Source organism: Macaca fascicularis, chromosome 9, assembly GCF_037993035.2.
Source record: "Macaca fascicularis isolate 582-1 chromosome 9, T2T-MFA8v1.1".
NCBI lineage: Eukaryota > Metazoa > Chordata > Mammalia > Primates > Cercopithecidae > Macaca > Macaca fascicularis.
In genome coordinates, this window is record NC_088383.1 from 35,183,364 (window position 1) to 35,202,961 (window position 19,598).

At 37.3% G+C, this 19,598-nt stretch overlaps 1 protein-coding gene across 50 annotated transcripts in view; it reads right to left on the bottom strand.

Moving 5' to 3' along the window:
- The window catches only part of PARD3 (par-3 family cell polarity regulator), a 717,421-nt gene that overhangs the window by 322,327 nt on the left and 375,496 nt on the right, over positions 1 to 19,598 (bottom strand). For 42 of the 50 annotated variants that reach the window (XM_074001405.1, XM_074001399.1, XM_074001397.1 and 39 more), the window contains one exon: positions 17,929 to 18,060. The exons of the other annotated variants lie outside the window; for them this stretch is intronic. In XM_074001405.1, the coding sequence (XP_073857506.1) occupies positions 17,929 to 18,060 (132 nt within the window). The remainder of the gene's footprint in view (positions 1 to 17,928; positions 18,061 to 19,598) is intronic. 50 annotated transcript variants of the gene reach the window in all.

Consider the following 19,598-nt stretch of genomic DNA (forward strand, 5'->3'; position numbering starts at 1 on the left):
CTCCCAAGTCAAAAGCAAAAACTTAAAAATTCAAATAGTCATTATACTGAGCCACAGAAAATACACCAAGTCACTGCCTAAGTCATGTCCAATATTAGACAACTAAATTACCAAAAAGTTTCACAGATTGTTCAATGGAAAAATCTCTTAAAAATAACAAATACATTATTTTATTTGAATCAAGACCTATTTTTCTTGGCCAACCTACAAAAATATGTTTCTCTTTCTAAGAGTTCAGGACATTAATACCAAAGTCTCAGCCAAAAGTTTATAAAAGTATTACTGAACTGGGTCTGTTTATGATTATAATACAAAGTTCTCAGGAAAATTAGTCCCCCAAGGGACTTAAAATATGAGTAATTCAAAAAGCATAGATTTCTGTTGATATAATCAAACTAACATTCCTTGCCCTCCCCTCAAACTTTCTCCAATTTAATCTAGAAGAGATTCTTGAAAAGTTAAACATTCAATGTAAGAAAATATATACTATCTATGGAATAAGATATTTTTTATCAAAATGGTTACTGTAAAAATGTTTTCAGAGAAGAACATTTCCAGATATACAAATTACAAGCAGAAAGCCCTTTACAATAACAAATGTATCCAATAAAAGCATGGTTACACTAGGCTGCAAATGTATGTGACAGAGACCCAATGCCTCCACACGTCGAGTCATGCCTCCCTCGAAAACAAAACAAATTAAAAACTCAGAGGAACACATATGGGTCCCGCCCTCTTTAAAAAGACATAATTAAAATGAAATTTGAGAAGTGCAAGGATGGGGAAAGAATAAGACACTATTATGTGTGCCTCCCATTGGTTTTGGCAGGGATGGGGTGTGGCTAAGAATAATGAGCTGAAGGAGGCAGGTGGCAGGAGATCAGAATAGCAGATCCTAGGCAGGAAAAAGGGAAGAGTTGGCCAGCATGTTCAAAGGCCCAGAGATGCAAGAACAGCATGGATCTGGAGACTAGAGTGAGTTCAGCAGGGCTGCCTAACCTGGGAATGCACCCTGGAAGCAGTTGCGATATACATGGTGAAGGAACATCAGGAAGACTCAAAAAGGACAAAAACACCAATATCAACCCTCACACTTAGAGTATTTCATGTGTTTTAGCTACTGTCTTAAGAGCTTTCCATGACTCATCTCATCTCATCCTCACAATCCTCTGAAATATATCACAATAGATTATGAAGCTTGCTCTGACACTTAGAAAGTTCAGGAGCTTACTCAGCATAAGACATGCTGTACAATTTTAATCCAGGTTGCTGCAACTTCAAGCAGCTGTTAACCACTTCACCCACGGTGTTCCTGGGTATGGTCAGAGCCCCAAAGTGTGTTAAGCAGTGCTCCTGACCACACATCAGTCTAGCCACAGTGGACAAGGAGATGTAAACACGGAGGAGGGCTGCAATGTTGTGTAGTGACCCAGGAGAGCTGTTGACAGCTTGGACTTTGGAAGTAGTAACGAAGATGCAGAGGGACAAATGAATTTAAAAAGACAATTACCAAGATTAGAGGCATACAGAAAAGAGGAGGAAAAAGTAAAGAACACCCTAAATATCACTTGCAGATAAAAGGTGCAAGCATCAGGATCCTGGACTGTCTTTTCCTTGGTGAAAATAGCCTCAAAATAACATCATAACTACCACATTCACACACCAGCACATATTCACATTCACACGAGGTTTTGCTGTGAGCTGCACAAATTCTGTATTTATTTTGATCAAGCATAAATTAATTTAATTAATTAGAACACGTTGACATATAAGAGACAGAAAACCAAAATAAAGTTATCAGGGAATGGTAAAAGATATTTAAACATTCTGTCATTCTAAACACATGCAATTTTAGAAATTCCACATTTGATATCTATTATTAATTTAATACTTATTTATCCTATGTATATGTGTGCATAGCTGTTTCTGGTTTACATTTTGATATTACAGATAACAGAAAAAAAATTAAGAAGGAAGTCACTGCATTTGTGGCTATCTCTGATACTTTCTGTTGTAATTGCAGATGGCAACACTTCATCATCGCAACTTCTTAAACATCAGAAAGGAAAACGTTTGGAAACATCAAGAACAATCTAAAATCAGTTGCTTCCCAGAGTCAACTAAACAGTATATTCAAAGACACAGAATTCTTACCAGTCAGGACTTCCAAATACTCATTTAAGCCAATAAATGATGGAATCATGAAAGAAAGAGAAAGACTACCAGATCCGAATAGGTAGTAAAATAATGAGAATACAAATTGCCAACAACCTTTCATGGAATGAGAAAGGTTACAAATGAGACACTAGTATCTGTTGACTAAGCCCCTAAATAGATCAATCCCATCAACAGAAATCTTGTATCTCAAGAAGGCGTGCTTTCTTCAGTGAACCCAAGCAATCAAGAAAAACACAGTATGTTTAAGTTTGGCAAGAAGACCACATTCATTCACAAAGTTTCAATATTTCACATAGGTGGCTTCTATACTGTTATAGAACATACAGTCTAAAACATAACAGGAAAAAAGTTAACACAGAAGTAAATTACAAAGCACCCCACTTTGGGACGTACTAAGGGAAGAAAACACTATTGATTCTGTTCAGACAGAATTTATAGGCTAAAGTTACTGATGAGAACACAGCATAAAACTCTTACTTTTCAACAATCACTTAGTGAACTACCCATCTTAAAAAAAAGAAAATCTTGTCCTTTTTCTGTCCCCATTATTCTACTCATTTTCATTCTAGCAAAGTATGCAAAAACAACAACTATCAAATAGGAGATAGGAATGGTCAAGGGTAATAACTGAATTCCAGTTAACATAAAAATATGGGCCGGGCGTGGTGGCTCAAGCCTGTAATCCCAGCACTTTGGGAGGCCGAGACGGGTGGATCACGAGGTCAGGAGATCGAGATCATCTTGGCTAACACGGTGAAACCCCGTCTCTACTAAAAAAAATACAAAAAACTAGCCGGGCGAGGTGGCGGGCGCCTGTAGTCCCAGCTACTCGGGAGGCTGAGGCAGGAGAATGGCGTGAACCTGGGAGGCAGAGCTTGCAGTGAGCTGAGATCATGCCACTGCACTCCAGCCCGGGTGACAGAGCAAGACTCCGTCTCAAAAAAAAAAAAACCATAAAAATATGAATCAAATACAAGATTTAAAATATGAAAAGAATACACAAGTTACGCCAAAGGTAAGAACTTTCAGAAAGTCTCATTTGATTTATGTGAATTTTATGTACTTAACATTTCCAAACACATTATTTAAAAGATTCAAAGTTAGTCAACTGAAGAAAAACATTTCTTAAACCTATACTTACCAATGTTTTTCCATAAGATTATTCAGGCAGACTTACTAAATATATTGCACTTGAATTAAAAAACAATAACTTTAATGAAAACTGGTCACTTAAAAATGGATTTTTTGCAGTGTCTGAAGGCTTCCCTTTACTCAAACTCTGATAATGTCCACCAAGAAATTAAGGAAGGAAGGAAAACACTGAGACAAGAAAAAAGGGAATCCAAGGCATTTCAGAGTGACTGACATCTGAGCAAATGCCAAAGAACTGAACTCCATGCTCTAACAGAGCAACAAGAACTCAACTCCCTCCCCAAGACGTCCTTTTCCTGAACTGTTGTTTATTTGTTGGAGGAAAGGGGAAGGTTTTGAATGGTCTGTACTCCTAAACAGTATAGGAAGCCCACTTGCAGCCTGTATGTTGGCCAACTGCATCAACAGCCTTCCGCTTTAGAGAATGTGTAAAGGGAGATATTTTAAAGGTATAACTGATCAAGTCAGTTTAATAGACTGTATACAACATCATGTCACAATGTGAGATGACAGAGTGAACAGGGTCTCTTGGGCATTGCTCGTGGAGTGCAACATGGTACAATCTCTATTGAGGTCAGGTGACAACATCTATCAAAGTTACAAATGTATATAATATTCCTGTACAATGTGTAAACATACACTTTCATTTTTAGGCATGTATCTGCGAGAAACTCAATACAAAATGACTTATGTATAACGGGTTATTTACTACAGTATACTTATGCAATAGCAAAGCACAGTAAATAACCTTAATGCCCATCAATAAACATTGGCCCAGCTATACAAAGGAAAATTATCAAAGTGTTTCAAAAATGGACACCTTTTATGTGTCGGTCTGTAAGGATTGCCACGCTATATTAAGAAAAAAAAAATCCGCCGGGCGCGGTGGCTCAAGCCTGTAATCCCAGCACTTTGGGAGGCCGAGGCGGGCGGATCACGAGGTCAGGAGATCGAGACCATCCTGGCTAACACGGTGAAACCCCGTCTCTACTAAAAAATACAAAAAAAAAAAAAAAAACTAGCTGGGCGAGGTGGCGGGCGCCTGTAGTCCCAGCTACTCGGGAGGCTGAGGCAGGAGAATGGTGTAAACCTGGGAGGCGGCGCTTGCAGTGAGCTGAGATCCGGCCACTGCACTCCAGCCTGGGCGACAGAGCCAGACTCCGTCTCAAAAAAAAAAAAACAAAAAAAACAAAAACAAAAAAAGGTGAAAAGAGAATATGTTTTCATATTTGCTCATCAAAGCATGGTACCATGTGAAAGGAACCACAGGAAACAAATAACTGTGGCTGCATACAGGGAGGACAGCTGGCTAAGAGACAGTTGGGGGAGAGAGACTACTATTTTGCATATGCATGTAAAATGTTTGATTTTGGAACTATGAATATGTTACCTTTGCAAAATTCAAATAAATATTTTAAAAATTAAAAAAGAAATACTGTTATCAAATTAATCCCCCTATAGTCTGAAGAGTTATACTGTATCCCATGGGAAGAGGGACGATTCGAATCCTGTGTCTCATACAGATGTTTAATGAACACTAATGATAATAAGGAATAGGGACAACTATCATCACCAACTCGAAAAAACAAAATATCCTCTACAGCCTGTATGGGGTATCCTCACACCAGGATACACTCCACGGACGAAGAAACGTTTTATGTAATACCATAATGAAGAATATTTCCTCTGTATTTGAAAATGATTTCCAAAACTTAAAATAATTCTTGCATCAAATATCAATTTCTACCAAATATCCATGTACAAAAAAAGCTTTATTCAGAGAACTGAGGAAAATACTCCCCAAAAGCTATATACTAGGTATTACATATTAATAGATGAGAATTTGTAACATCCATATTTCATATATTGAACATGTAAGCAAACATCCATTATTCCTAGAATAAGAAAAAATTCATCTCCAAGAAAATTTTTGCCAGTTTGGGGTCCTAAATTAACAGTATAATTTATTTTCATTTGAATAAATATGAAAAACCCCTGGACTCTCTGAAGAAAAATAATTTAAACAGATAAAATCAGCTCACAAACAAATAAGACATGTAATATTTTATGGAGGGAATATTTAACTATGTTATGTTCAAGTCAATTGCTTATAAATTATTCAATATAATCAAATGGTTCGTTCAAATATTGTTTTTCCAATTTAACAAAATTTGTCACTTTAGTTATATAAATATGAAGAGTTATTTAATATTTCCAGATAATTAAACATCTTAAATATTTAATTAAATATTTTTAGAGCTAATAGAGTTAACAACTATCTTGGGCCTCTAAGAACACTTTTTTGGCTTTTCCTTTTGTCCCACAAAAGTCTCACATAAGTAGCTCACAGCAGCTCTTACCCTCTGCCCCCTCACTGCCTCTACAAAGCCTCTGGAGAGGCAAGTGGCTTTCCCAACGCTACTATGATCAATGGTGATAGAGCAGACACCACTGGACACAGGCCAGCAGGGACAGACTGAGCGTGCTCATCTTCTAACACTTGAATCCATGCTCAACTACAAAACATTCTTGAAGAAAGTTCACAAACAATTAAACTTAAGCACAAGAAAGGCTGTGCTCTCCATCATATCAAGATTTTAAAAAATAGGAACACTGCATTACTTTGAGAGAACTTACATTTCCCCCCATTTCTTGGTCTTTTGGTTTATAATCATTTTTTCTTTTTGTCATATGCAGATGCTAAGTTACAAGCAATAATGTCATCAAAATAGTACAACTATTTATGAGGTTTACAAATGTACATGTCTTCAGCAAGTTTTCATTTATTTACCTATAATCTACAGTTTATAGCTCATAATTAATGAAAATCACAAGATCACATTATATGGCATTATAAAAGAATCAATATAGTTCACCCAACAAAGATCCACTCATAATACAAGATATCAGAAAAAGTAAGGATATTATGAACTTTTTCCTTTCAGTTTGTTAAAAGACTTATTTACCCAAAAGTATATGAGGGTTCACTAGGAGCTACAGTAAACAAGACAACGCCTGGGCCATTTTAGGACACCAAAACAGACAGAAACAAAGAGAAAAAAATAAGAAAGAAACAAAAGACAAATTTAGATTCATAAATATCACAGAGAAAAGGATGGTGAGCAAAAAGACAATAATGGAAGGCTCCAGGGATATCACCTGCCATTAAACGGGGGGATGGAGGAAGGTCCCTGAGGGGAAGATAGGTGACTGCATGAAAGCTAAGAGGGAACAAAGTGTGTGAACTGTGAGGGAGTGCAAGCCAGGCTGGTGCCACGATGAGACAGATGTTTGCCAGGGAGGACTGGGGTTGGTTGAGTCTATATGCTGATAGGAAAGTTCTAGCAGAGAGGGAGAAAAACAAGAGACATTCATGACTGCGTAGACAGGCGATTACATGCATGACTCCGCAGACAGGAGATTAATACAAAAGCAATATCCTAATACTGGGAAGGGTTGGGAGACAGGATGAGAGTGGAAACTTTGACATTTGAGAGGTCAGGGAAGCTTCTGCATGTGAGGAAGGGCAGGGCTCTAAAAATGGTGGTGGGAATCACACTTTCATTTTTTCAATGGAATAAAAAGCTAGGTCACAGGTAGGAAAAGAAGTGGTGCTTCTCAAAGGGTTAAACTTAATTCCAACACATATCAAGATTGCAATTCCATCTTACAATTTGGAAATGACAGTAACTTACAAAAAGAAAAAAGCTCAGTCTTCCAACCTTGCGAAGTTATGTATTAAAAATAAAAACATTTTTTAATTTTTTTTTGAGACAGAGTCTCACTCTGTTGCCCAGGCTGGAGTATAGTGGTACGATCTTGGCTTACTGCAACCTCTGCCTCTTGGGTTCAAATGATTAGCCTGCCTCAACCATCTGAGTAGTTGGGATTACAGGCGTATGTCACGACACCCAGCTAATTTTTGTATTTTTAGTAGAGACAGGGTTTCATCATGTTGGCAAGGCTGGTCTCAAACTCCTGATCTTAAGTAATCCACCTGCCTCAGCCTCCCAAAGTGCTGAGATTACTAAAAATAATAACATGTCAAAAGTATTACATGCCTACTATAAAGGACAGTAATAATATTGACATATGAAATGAAACCCAAAAGCCTACGCTAACCCTACCCCAATACCATATTTTAATTTCTTCATAATTTGTTCAGCGATTTAAAAAGATAATCTACAGTCTCCTACTGACATTAGCGCACAGGAAAAAAAAATTAAAAATAAAGGAAAAACATGGTTCATATATCTCATATATCTATAGAAGTCACAAAAGTACTATAGGGCACGTATACCCAGGCCTCAGTGGTGGAAAGAAAACATAAAACCATTGGGCAAAATGTCTGAACACTGAAGACAGGAATTTTTTAGAGCCATTTCAAGACCATGTTGAAGGTAACTGGAAGAATCCTGGATAGAAATAGATTAAAAAGTCTATATAGCTAGATCATAAAATTCCAAAATTTAAAGATGACTTATAAAAGTGATTCAATTTCTACAAGCAGGCTTGTAGGACATAGGCAGTGAAAACAACACATTGTAGGCTGAAAATGTTAATGCAATTTCATAACCAGTATTTTTTAAAGAAACACAGTTGCACAGCTCATGGAACGTAGATGGAACGTAGAAATAAAGAACAAAATTTCAAAAGCAAATGACATACAGATGGGTGGGAATAAAAAGAGTTATAGTACAAAGCACGTATTCCTTCCATTGTCATATTTAATCACACAGCTCACAACAAAAATCTTTAAGACTGCCTGCAATGAAAATATGCAAAGGCACCTGAAGGTCAAAGTTAAAAATGAAAATGTATCTTTATCCGTACTGTAAGCTCTAAATGTCCAGTTCTAGCAGCAGTATTCACAGGTAAGAAAACCATCAGCTCCTAACAGATTTCCACTGAAGGTTTATCCATACACCACCAAAGATTTTTCACTCAGTAAAATTTCTAACTTACTTCCCCGCTGCTTGCAGGCTTTTAGCTCCATAGGCCAAAGCAGCAATAAATAAAGACAGTTGTAAAATTTGTTTTAAAGGATAAATTGATGAGTACCCCATTCAACTGGATACCCCAGATCCAAAAGCAAATGAGTGATGCCGTGGCCTCCAAACTCCATTCATATCACAAAGGGACCCAGATGCTTAGCAAGTGGCCAAGCAGAAGCCCTCATAAGATACTTAGCATTCTTAATGGTATCCTTACATTTAATCTTATTAAAACTACACACGCTCGCCAAAAACAAAAGGGAATATAGGAAATGGAAGCAGACACAGAGATTAACACTGATGTCATTTTTGTGTCAGATTATGTTGTTCAGAAAAGAACCAGAGATGATTTTAAAAGATTAAATTTTATTCTAATTCTGATAAGATGCCACCGAAGTAAAAATCAAATTGTGAAATGACAATGGGGGCTTTAGAAATACACCAGGGATGAAAATAAACCACCCCAGGATACCAAATGGTACTTCCAATACGGAAGGAGAAAAATAAAATTTAAGAAAATGAGATACCCAATACATGAGGGAGTTGTTGAGGTGTAACCAATAAACCTAATGTTACCTAAAAAGATAGGAAAGAAAACATCTTATGAGTGCCTTCATACACAAGAAACTGAGTCTGCACTGAAATGTGTGCTATGTCACTTCAGCTTTGCCTACAAAGTTAACATCTGCCAAATGGGTATGATCTTCCCTGTTTTGTATACAACGAAAATGAAGTCCACATGGTTTATCTATCTTTGATTCTTTCCATACAACCAGTCTTAGGGGTCAGAAAACAGGATACACTCATTGGACGGGCAGGTTTCAAACCCTGAAACATGCTTCCCAGACTCACTATGTCTTGTGTTGTTAAATATATGGAAAAGTAAAATGCCATCTGGTATTCCTAAAAGTAACCCTGCACATGCCTGGAAGCTCCCCAGAAAATACATGTGTCCTTCTAAGAAGAACGTGCACCAGAGCTCCACACTCCGGTCCTGTGCTTCCACTGCGGTTTCTAGTCCAGAATTCTTGGATAATAAAAGCAGAAAATATGTAGGGATCATGGAAAATAATGTGTCCCATACATATAGGGTGTTTTCATCATTGTTTAAAAAAAAATTTTTTTTTAACACATGTGTTAGAATAGCAAGCATTCTATTATCAAAGCACAACAAAATAATCTGCTATTGGCATTAATATATCCAGGTAACAAGTCTCTTAAAAGGTTGTTCTGGTTTTATTTTGGGTGTTATTGTGAACATGACAGATTTCTCTTATAAAATAAAAGCTCCGGTATTTTATAACGAAAACTAAGTTTAATTTTAAAATAATCTTGATGTTTTTAGTTTCTACATTTGGTGTTGCTAGAGACAAACACAATTATTTTGCTTCTCTACAAATTTTATGAAGGTTTGCCAACTGGTAAATAATATTAAAAAATCCCCTTCCTTTTCACAGAACTTTCAGAATTTGGAGGCAACGGGCTTATTTTTAACCAAATAATAGGAACAGTCATTTGGATCCTCATTGACTACAGGCTACAGAATTAACAACCTCCCAAAAAACACATTTTAATTACTATCTGGCAGCATCAGAATCTATCCTTAAGTCTCACCAATGATGGCAGATAACATGAAGCCCTATCTATTCCTGTATCAGAATTTCTATAGCTCTTCCACGGTTTAATGCTGTGACCCCTCAGTCATTTCCCTGACCGATCTGAAGCTATTGTAATCAGATTGCTGAATAAACTACCTCCTACTGTAATTAAGAAAACACAGGCATTGGGGGAAGCCACGGTGGCTCAGGCCGGTTGTCCTGGCACACGAGGAGGCAAGGCTAAACGTTTGAGGCCAGCCTGGGCAACGTTTAAAAAGCCTCACATCTGTCACAAAAAAAAAAAAGGAAGAAAGAAAAGAAAGAAAATACAGGCATCGTGGCTCACATCTGTAATCCCAGTACTTTGGGAGGCCAAAGCAGGAGAATCACTTGAAGCCAGGAGATTGAGACCAGTTTAGGAAACATAGTGGGACCCCACCTGTACAAAAAAAATTGTTTTTAATTAGTCAGGCGTGATGGTGCACATCAGTGGTCCCAGCTACTCAGAAGGCTAAAGCAGGACGATTGCTTGAGCACAGAAGTTTGAGGCTTTAGTGAGCTATGACTGCACTACTGCACTCCAGTCTGGGCAACAGAGCAAGAACCCTGCCTCTTAAAGATTAAAACAGAAAAAAGATAAGAAAAAATTATCATTTCATACTCCAGAAAACACCTTCTTTATGTCAGCTAGATAGTTCTAGATCTCAGGGAAATCAGAACTTTTTTTTTTTTTGCCCATTTAGAAAAGGCTAGTAAGCACTTGGGCAAGGAAGGGGATTTTCCTCTATGTAGGCAGATCAGTGGAAAAAAAAAAACAACTCTGGTAAGTCGTGTGGACACAGGAACCACAGGTTGATCATCCCAGACACCCACCATTTTATAAGAACAAGCTAAAACCTAGGCAAAACTTACTTCCACAATTACATTGACTAGCCTGGAGAAAAGCACATTTTTTAAAAAACTGCCTCCATAAAACCTGGATATGCTGAAAAACATTTTTTTCACTATTTTTAAATTTACTTTTGCCCTCAATCTTCAAGAATTTGGCTGTAAATTATAATGAAAACAAAAAATTAAACTCATAGAAAGTTACCTTTTCAAATAATTTGTGAATATAACTTATATATTGTGTATTGTATTAGTCTGTTCTCATGCTGCTGATAAATACATACCCGAGACGGGGCAATTTACAAAAGGAAGAGGTTTAATGGAAATACAGTTCCATGTGGCTAGGGAGGCCTCACAATCATGGCGGAAGACAGGGAGGAGCAAGTCACATTTTCCATGGATAGTGGCAGGCAAAGAGCTCGTGCAGGGAAACTCCCATTTTTAAAACCATCACAGTTTATGAGACTTACTATCACAAGAACAGCATGGGAAAGACCTGCCCCCATGATTCAATTACCTCCCACCAGGTCCCTCCCACAATATGTGGAAATTGTGGGAGTTGCAATTCAAGATGAGATTTGGGTGGGGACACAGCCAAAGCATACCATGTATCATGTGAATACTGTTTATAATGCATAAATATTCTCAAAAGTATAAAGAAAAAGCATCACAGCTCCAGAAAGTGACAAAAGTATATAAAATAAAAAGGGAAAAGGCATCATCATTGCTCCCAAAACGCTGGCCTCTGAGACTTTGAGACTTGACAACGGATGGTGGGATTCCTTCGTGGCTGCCAAAGGTACAAAAGTGAGGTACACATTGGCATTGTGTCTTCATCAATAAACATTTAAGTTAGTTTTCCCTCCAGTTTGCCTCAGTTTGTATAATCTCCAACTAAATGATGTTTTTCTTGATGGACAGAGCCCTAAAACATGAATTTTGCTCTAAAGGTCAGGGCAGTCATTCCCCTATAACAGAGTTTAAGCAGCGGTTGGAACATGCCTTGTGCCTCCTTGCTGTTTCTGCTAATTGGGCTCAGGCCTATTCATCAAGAGAAGGTTGTGAAAATGGCAGGCTCCCAATTAGCTTATGTTTTCCTTAAGGTCCCTCTACCTTCTGGTCCTAAATTCTTCCAATCATGTATCACAAAGTTCCTGCTGCCTCTTCTGTGGAATTTATTAGTTGCAATAAAGTATGGGGATATAAGAACAAAGTCAGCTTATGACCTATTATCTGCCAATATCAAACTATATTCTATGCTGAGTCAGGGAAACAGTTACCATTAAAATGGAATTTGAACTTCTTAAAATACTGTCAAACATCAAAACTAAAAGTGTTGTTTTTTTGTTTGTTTGTTTGTTTCTTGAGTGTCAGAGTCAAAATTTCAGAAGCATAAAAATGTGTTCAAAGTAAGACAACTACAAACCATTTAGTTTTCAAACCTTTTGCTTTCTCTGAGATCTCCCCTCTTATGTCAAGATTGACATAAAAGGATGCTTAAGAGATACACAGTCCTCTACCTTGTGAGATGACTCTGATGTAGGATTCAGCTATGGGCTACTCTGAACAAGGTGATTAGTCACTGAAAACCCCGACTACTCTTTTAGGAAATCGTATTGTGCTTGCTGCTACAGACTTCTAATAAGATATATAACCTATCTTTTCTTACTGAAGTGAAACTAAGCAATATTCTTATAGAAAGAAGATTCACTATCCCCATAAGTAGGATCAATACCATCCAAAGAATAAGACACTCCAGACTTCTAGAGGGGCCGGCTAGCTTAGCACTTTAAAGCACTCTTTTGTCTTTCCATTCCTTCTGCTTATTCCCACTGGCAAAGCTGATAAGGTCATAACTGCCTTCAGAAACAGATAATGAGAGATAAGTACTAAGTAGAAAACAGAGCCAAAACAAAACCACTGGAGGCACATAAAATCTAGAACTCTGCTGACCTCGCTCCAGACCACACAATTTAAGGAAGATGGCCATCAGTTCTACCCTGCGTTCCCGCATTGGAAAGGCAGAGGGGGTTTTTTTTTTTAAGCATACAAAATATTTTTTCATCTACATGATGCAATCCTCTTTATTATGTTTAATAGCAAAAACTAGAGAGAAAAAGAAAGCCTCAGAAGAGACATCAGGTCATTAAAGTCAGATGACTTCTGGGAATGGTTAACAGAATAAATCCATAATTAAATGGGAATAGTTGGAATAGATTTTTAGTGTATAAAGCATAACCTAAGACTCCTCTTCTACACAAACAATAGTGCTTACTTCTGAAAAAATCTGAGAGGGAGTTTTGTTTTGTTTCTGTGGTTCTTATCCTCTTCAATAGATTTTACTTTAATTAATTATTCTGCCGGATGTGAAAACATCAATGGCTTCTACTCTTCTAGTATACAGTCTCGCTCAAATCAAACTGCAGGAATGGAGCATCATTTTTTTTACACTTAAGCCAAAGAAGATGTTTTTAGAGTTAGGTACCCTCTCAGTCTACCTAGACAACTAACTCAAATAACTTCAACAGAAGCAAATCAATGCTCAGTCTTTGCTGTGTGTGGCTTCTCGATGCCATTCCTTTTGCTTAAAAAAGAAACTATTTTATAACAAAATTACAAAGAATATACTACTTCCTTAAAAACAGGTCTACAATGACAATAGAAAAATAAAAGTTATATCTTTATAATATAATTAAGTTGTATCATATTTTAGAAACCCTGGGCTACCAATCTTTTTCTACCAATTTTGGAGTTTAAAAAACAAACAAAAAAAAGGTCCTATTTAGCACATTCATATTCACCAACTTCTGGTTGTCACTCCCTACCCCTGCCCACACATCCCTTGCTTAACAGATGCGACTGTGTGCAGTGATGGGCAACTGTGTTTCAGGGAAGATAAACAAGTGGGCTCCCACCACAGCTCCAGCTCCAGGGGTCAAGCTCTATCCATCGAAACCTGTACTGGTGCTTTTACTCCCTTTGATTTTGACATGGGCAGAAGAGTAGGGCAATTCCAGCCAACAAACACAATCAGAGATCTGTCAGGAAGTTATTAGGAAAAATGTATTTGCTTTTAAAAAGAGCCACAAAAAGAAGACAAAGGCCCTGTTCCCCTTCCTTTGTGCAAGGATGTGGCTCTGAAAGAAAAGGACAAGCTAGAGCACAGAGCTAAGGTGGCCTTCAGGAAGGCTCCCTGAAAAAATGTGAGTGAAGTTGCTAAGCTACAGACTTAACCCCCACATCTTCCCTAGCTCCAGACTTCCTGCTACATATATGCCAAACATTTCCTCATTCTAGATTCCAGGTTATCTGCTACCGGTCCTATTATATTAATACGTTGAGTATTTCTAGGTACCAGGCCTGATTCTAAGCCTTTGGCGGGTATTGTATCACTTTACATAGCAATCCCTGAGACAAGGTCTACAAGTATCCCTATTTGCTGGATGAGTAAACTGATGTATGGACAAGTAGAGTAATGTGCCCAATCTCATATATGGTAAACAGCTAGTAACCAGTCAGTCTGACTCCTGGGCCCATGAGAAACTACCTAAATCTTAAAAACATTCATTTCAAAGTAATAATAAGATACCAATATCAATTAGTTTAAAAATCTGTATCATGTTGAGAAAATTATGTTTCCTTCAAAGAACTGCCATGGTTGTTTTATTATTTAAAATTATTTCCATCACACAATGTTTGTGTGCTAACACTTAATATATGATAAAATTAGGACATTTCCTGTGCCATCTGGGTGGGCAAGGCAAACTGTCCCTTTTTGCTATTTCATATTTGAATACCCTACATCCACAAAGTTATTTTAGGATCTTTATACCATAAAACATAGGCTGAGATGAAATATGTAAACCATTTATGATTTTATTCTACAGCTATCATTAATCTAAATTGAAAAACAATTTATTCCAGTATTTAGTCAACAAAATTATTAATAATTTTAAAAATTACTAAAGTAACTAAACTTTCTTTGAGCACTCACCTTGTTTTCCATCCACATAAACTTTTTAAAGAAAATAAGTTGGCTGGGTGCGGTGGCTCAGACCTGTAATCCCAGCACTTTGGGAGGCCGAGGCAGGTGGATCGCCTGAGGTCAGGAGTTCGAGACCAGCCTGGCCAACATGGTGAAACCCTGCCTCTACTAAAAATACAAAAATGAGCTGGACATGGTTTTTGTACAGGCACGTGCCTATAATCCCAGCTACTCGGGAGGCTGAGGCAGGAGAATCACTTGAACCGGGGAGGTGGAAGTTGCGGTGAGCCAAGATTGTGCCACTGCACTCCAGCCTGGGCAACAGAGTGAGTCTCCGTCTCAAAAAAGAAAAAAAACGAAAAAGAAAATAAGTGACCAACTAAACAAACATGTGGCTTTTTATTAAAAGCACTGAAAAATGCTCGATATCACTCATCACCAGGGAAATGTAAATCAAAAGCAAAGTAGGACATCACCTCATACTGTTAGGATGGCTGTTATCACAACACCAAAATATGGCCGGGTACAGTGACTCACGCCTGAATTCAGCACTTTGGGAGGCGGAGGCAGGTGTATCACTTGAGGTCAGCAGTTTGAGGCCACCCTGGCCAACATGGTGAAACCCCATCTGTACTAAAAATACAAAAAATTAACTGGGCATGGTGGTGTGTGCCTGTAATCCCAGTTACTTTGGAGACTGAAACAGGAGAACTGCTTGAACCCAGGAGGTAGAAGTTGCAGTGAGCCGAGATTGCGCCACTGCACTCCAGCCTGGGCAACAGAGCAAGACTCTGTCTCAAAAAAAAAAAAAAAAGAGGCCGGGCACCACGGCTCATGCCTGCAATCCCACCACTTTGAGAGGCCGAGGTGGGCAGATCACGAGGTCAACAGATCGAGACCAGTTTAAGCCACATGGTGAAACCCCGTCTCTACTAAAAATACAAAAAAATTTAGCCAGGCGTGGTGGTGGGCACCTGTAATCCCAGCTACCCAGGAGGCTGAGGCAGAAGAATTGCTTGAACCCAGGAGGCAGAGGTTGTGATGAACCGAGATCGTACCACCGCACTCCAGTCTGGGCGACAGAGCAAGACTCCTTCTCAAAAAAATAGAAAAAAGAAAGAAGAAAAGAAAACAAAAACTCAAAATATAGTGATAGCAAGGATGCGAAGAGAAGGAAACCCTGGTATACTGCTGGTGGTAATGTAAATTGGGACAGCCTCTATGAAACAGTATGAAGCCTCCTCAAAAATTGAACTACCATATGATCCAGCAATTCCGCTTCTGCATATATATCCATAATAAATAAAATCACTATATCAAAGGCATATTTGCAATTCCATGTACACGGAAACATAAATTCACAATAGCCAAGATATGGAAACAACCTAAGTGACCTACAACAGATGAATGGATCAAAAAAAATGTGATATACACTGTGTGTGTGTGTGTGTCTGTGTGCACATAAATGTATAAAATGGAATATTATTCAGCCTTTCATAAAAAAGGACATTCTGACATTTGTGACAACATGGATGAACCTAAAGGGCATTATGCTAAGAGAAATAAGCCAAACACGGAAAGACAAAATCTGTATGATTTTACTTATAAGTGGAATCTTGGAGGAGAAAGAAAATGAACTTATGCTAATAGAGTAGAATGGCAGTTACCACAGGGAGTGGGGTGTGAAAAAAGGAAAAATATTGGCCATAGGGTAAAAACTTTCAATTGTAAGATGAATGAATTCTGGAGACCTAACATACAGCATGGTGAGTCTAATTAACATATTTTATACTTGAAATTTGCTAAGAAGCTAGGCACAGTGGCTCATGCCTATAACCATGACACTTTGGGAGGCCAAGGCAGTAGGACTGCTTGAGGCCAGGAGTTCAAGACCAGCCTGGGTAGCAAAGTGAGACCCCCATCTCCACAAAAAAAAAAAAAAAAAAAAAAAAAAAAAATTTTAATTAGCTGGGCATGGTGGTGTATACCTCTAGTCCTAGCTACCAGAGAGGATGAGGTAGGAGGAACACTTGAGCCTAGAAGTTCAAGGCTACAGTGAGCTATGATTGCACCACTGCACTCCAGCCTGGGTGACAGAGCAAGACCCTATCTCAAAAAAATTAAATTAAATTAAATTTTTAAAAATTTGCTAACAGAGTAGATCTCAAGTGTTTTCACCACATATACACACAAAATCATATCTATGTAATGTAATGGATAAATTATCTTGATTGTGTCAATCATTTTATTAATATATATATATATCTCAAAACCTCACACTGTACCCTTTAAATATATACTATTTTTACTTGTCAATTATACTTCAATAAAGCTGGGAGAAAGCACAATTAAAATTATAAAACACTGGGATTCCCTTCCACCAAAAAAACCCATTGTGAGTCAGTAACAAACAACTAAGGCATTAAAAAAAAACACTGAAAGAATTAACTCATCAGATACATTCTGAGTCATCATATGAAAGGAGGACTTTTCTAACAGTGATGCAACAACTTTGTAAACAGTCATTCTTTCCAAGGCAGAAAACAATTATTTCTGAGTGGTAAACAATTCTGATTTCATGAATTGTAGGTGGATGCACTGCACAGTGAAATAGATAACTCTAAAGACTGATAAACCTAAAATAGGTCCTTGAAATTTATGAACGGATAAGTGCCCAAACATGACAAAATACAGTAATCTAAATTCTAAAACAACACCATAGGATATATTTCTCTTGTACAGTGAAGTTAGATAAAACAGAAAGTTTTAATTTGCATCTTCAGATCCTTTGAATTATTGCCTATCAAAGAAAAGAAGAGTCTTGAAAGTCTACTCACTCACAGCACGATTCACTGCCAAACATCTGCACCTCTGCATTACAAACTCTAAAGCCCTGAACCGTCAGAAACTACTGCAAATATTCATAACTGCTCACAATAAATCTGTGATCAGAGACCAACCAGAAATATCCTGCATTTATGTTAAACTCTGACATAGAGACTGGTACTTAACTAAAATTTGTTAAAATAATTTACTTTTAATCATCACCAATGATTGAGATGGGAGAAATATCTTTGGGCTATGGGACAGGATGTTACAGCAATGACGCACATATAAGGATTTGTCATGTTACCTGTTCTTGTTTCTCCAGCCACTTGCCCACCATTGGGTGACTGGCACTCAGAGACGAGCGAGCATTGTCTCTCTGAAATTGGTTAGACCAGTTACTAGTATCCCGTGGGAGGCTTCTGTAGTTTTCATCTTTCTATTCAAAAAGAAACAAAAAGGCGTCTTGTAAAAAACCAGACCTTGCAAATCAGTAATGCACCTGGTTTTTCAAAAGTAGCAGAAAAATGATTCTACATATTTAAAACATCTTTCCAATCCTATACAAAATAGCTGATTGAGAACATTCCACCCAGATTAGACCTTGGAATTATAACCATGTGCCGAGGACAGGCAAGTCTAATAATTACAGCAGGAAGGGCACACACAGCACACAACAGACACAACACTACACTTTGCACTCCTACCCAAATCAATCACCTAAACCAAGTACGTGCACCGAAAAGTGAACTTCTATATGAGACTTTCACTCTTTCTCAACTGGAGCATTTTCTCTTCTTCCCAGTCTCATAACTAAATTATGAGGTACCATCTTAATTCATCAGAAATGCTAAAAATAAGGAAGACTAATAAATTTGCCCTTTCTTCAAAGCCTTATGGTTTTGTGATTTTTGGATAAGAGATTTAGATTATCCAGGTTGTTTCTATTACCTACTTCACAAGTTAGTAGTCAGCATTAATTCAAGTATCAGGGGAAAAAACTGGCCTTTCACAATTATTTGTTACATAATAGATACATAATTGTTCACTGTGACATGAATATGACAAGTGATGTCTTTACATAAATAAATATTTATCAACTAAGTTTTTAATACTCCCCAGAACAACCAAATGCTACTTGATATTTCTTTCAAATAAAAAATTATAGTAACTTCATTTGGCTTATGAGCTGTAAAACTTCATTTCAATGTTCTAAAAAGAAATGAGAAACCTAGGATAAACTAGGAGAGTCATACTTTTTAGTTCAATGACTAAATCTAAATCATCTCCTACAAGAACAAAGTAAAATATTACCGTTAGTTGGATCCACTTAACTCAGTACACCAAGTTAGAAGTACTAACATATTGTCCTTAGTAACACTGTTAAGAGTAATCTGGCTATAAGTATTACATGTGGGATTGATACTTACTCTTCATGTGCTAAACTATATGAACACTCAATACAAACACAGAAACAAAAAAGTGCAATAGAATAGGTTTGCAGTGTGTATAACTTAGTTATAGATCAGGATACTATTTGCTCTTCCTTCATGAGTTCCATCAGGGAATAAAACTTAAAAATGAATTCATAGTCTTGGGTTTATGTCAATATTGGGACATATGTTCAAACAAAAAAAAATTGATAAACATTTACCAACATAAACTTTGGACATGAAACTTTATAAACTTTAAGAATTAACCTGCAAGAAATAAAATCTTTAAAAACTCAGTAGCGAGATGGAACTTTAGCAGCAAGTTTTTTGTTTGTTTGTTTGTTTGTTTTTTAATAGAAATGGCAAGGAGAATACATGGACAAAAAACTAACTAAGGAAGCAAACTAGAAACTAAAGTTCACCGTATCTCAAGATACTAAGTCTCTTCTTAAAACTTAAGCTTCAGAAAAAAGGAAAGGAAATACTGTTTCATATGATAGTCCATAGATATAAGCTTATTCTGATAAGAATTTTTTATAAATCA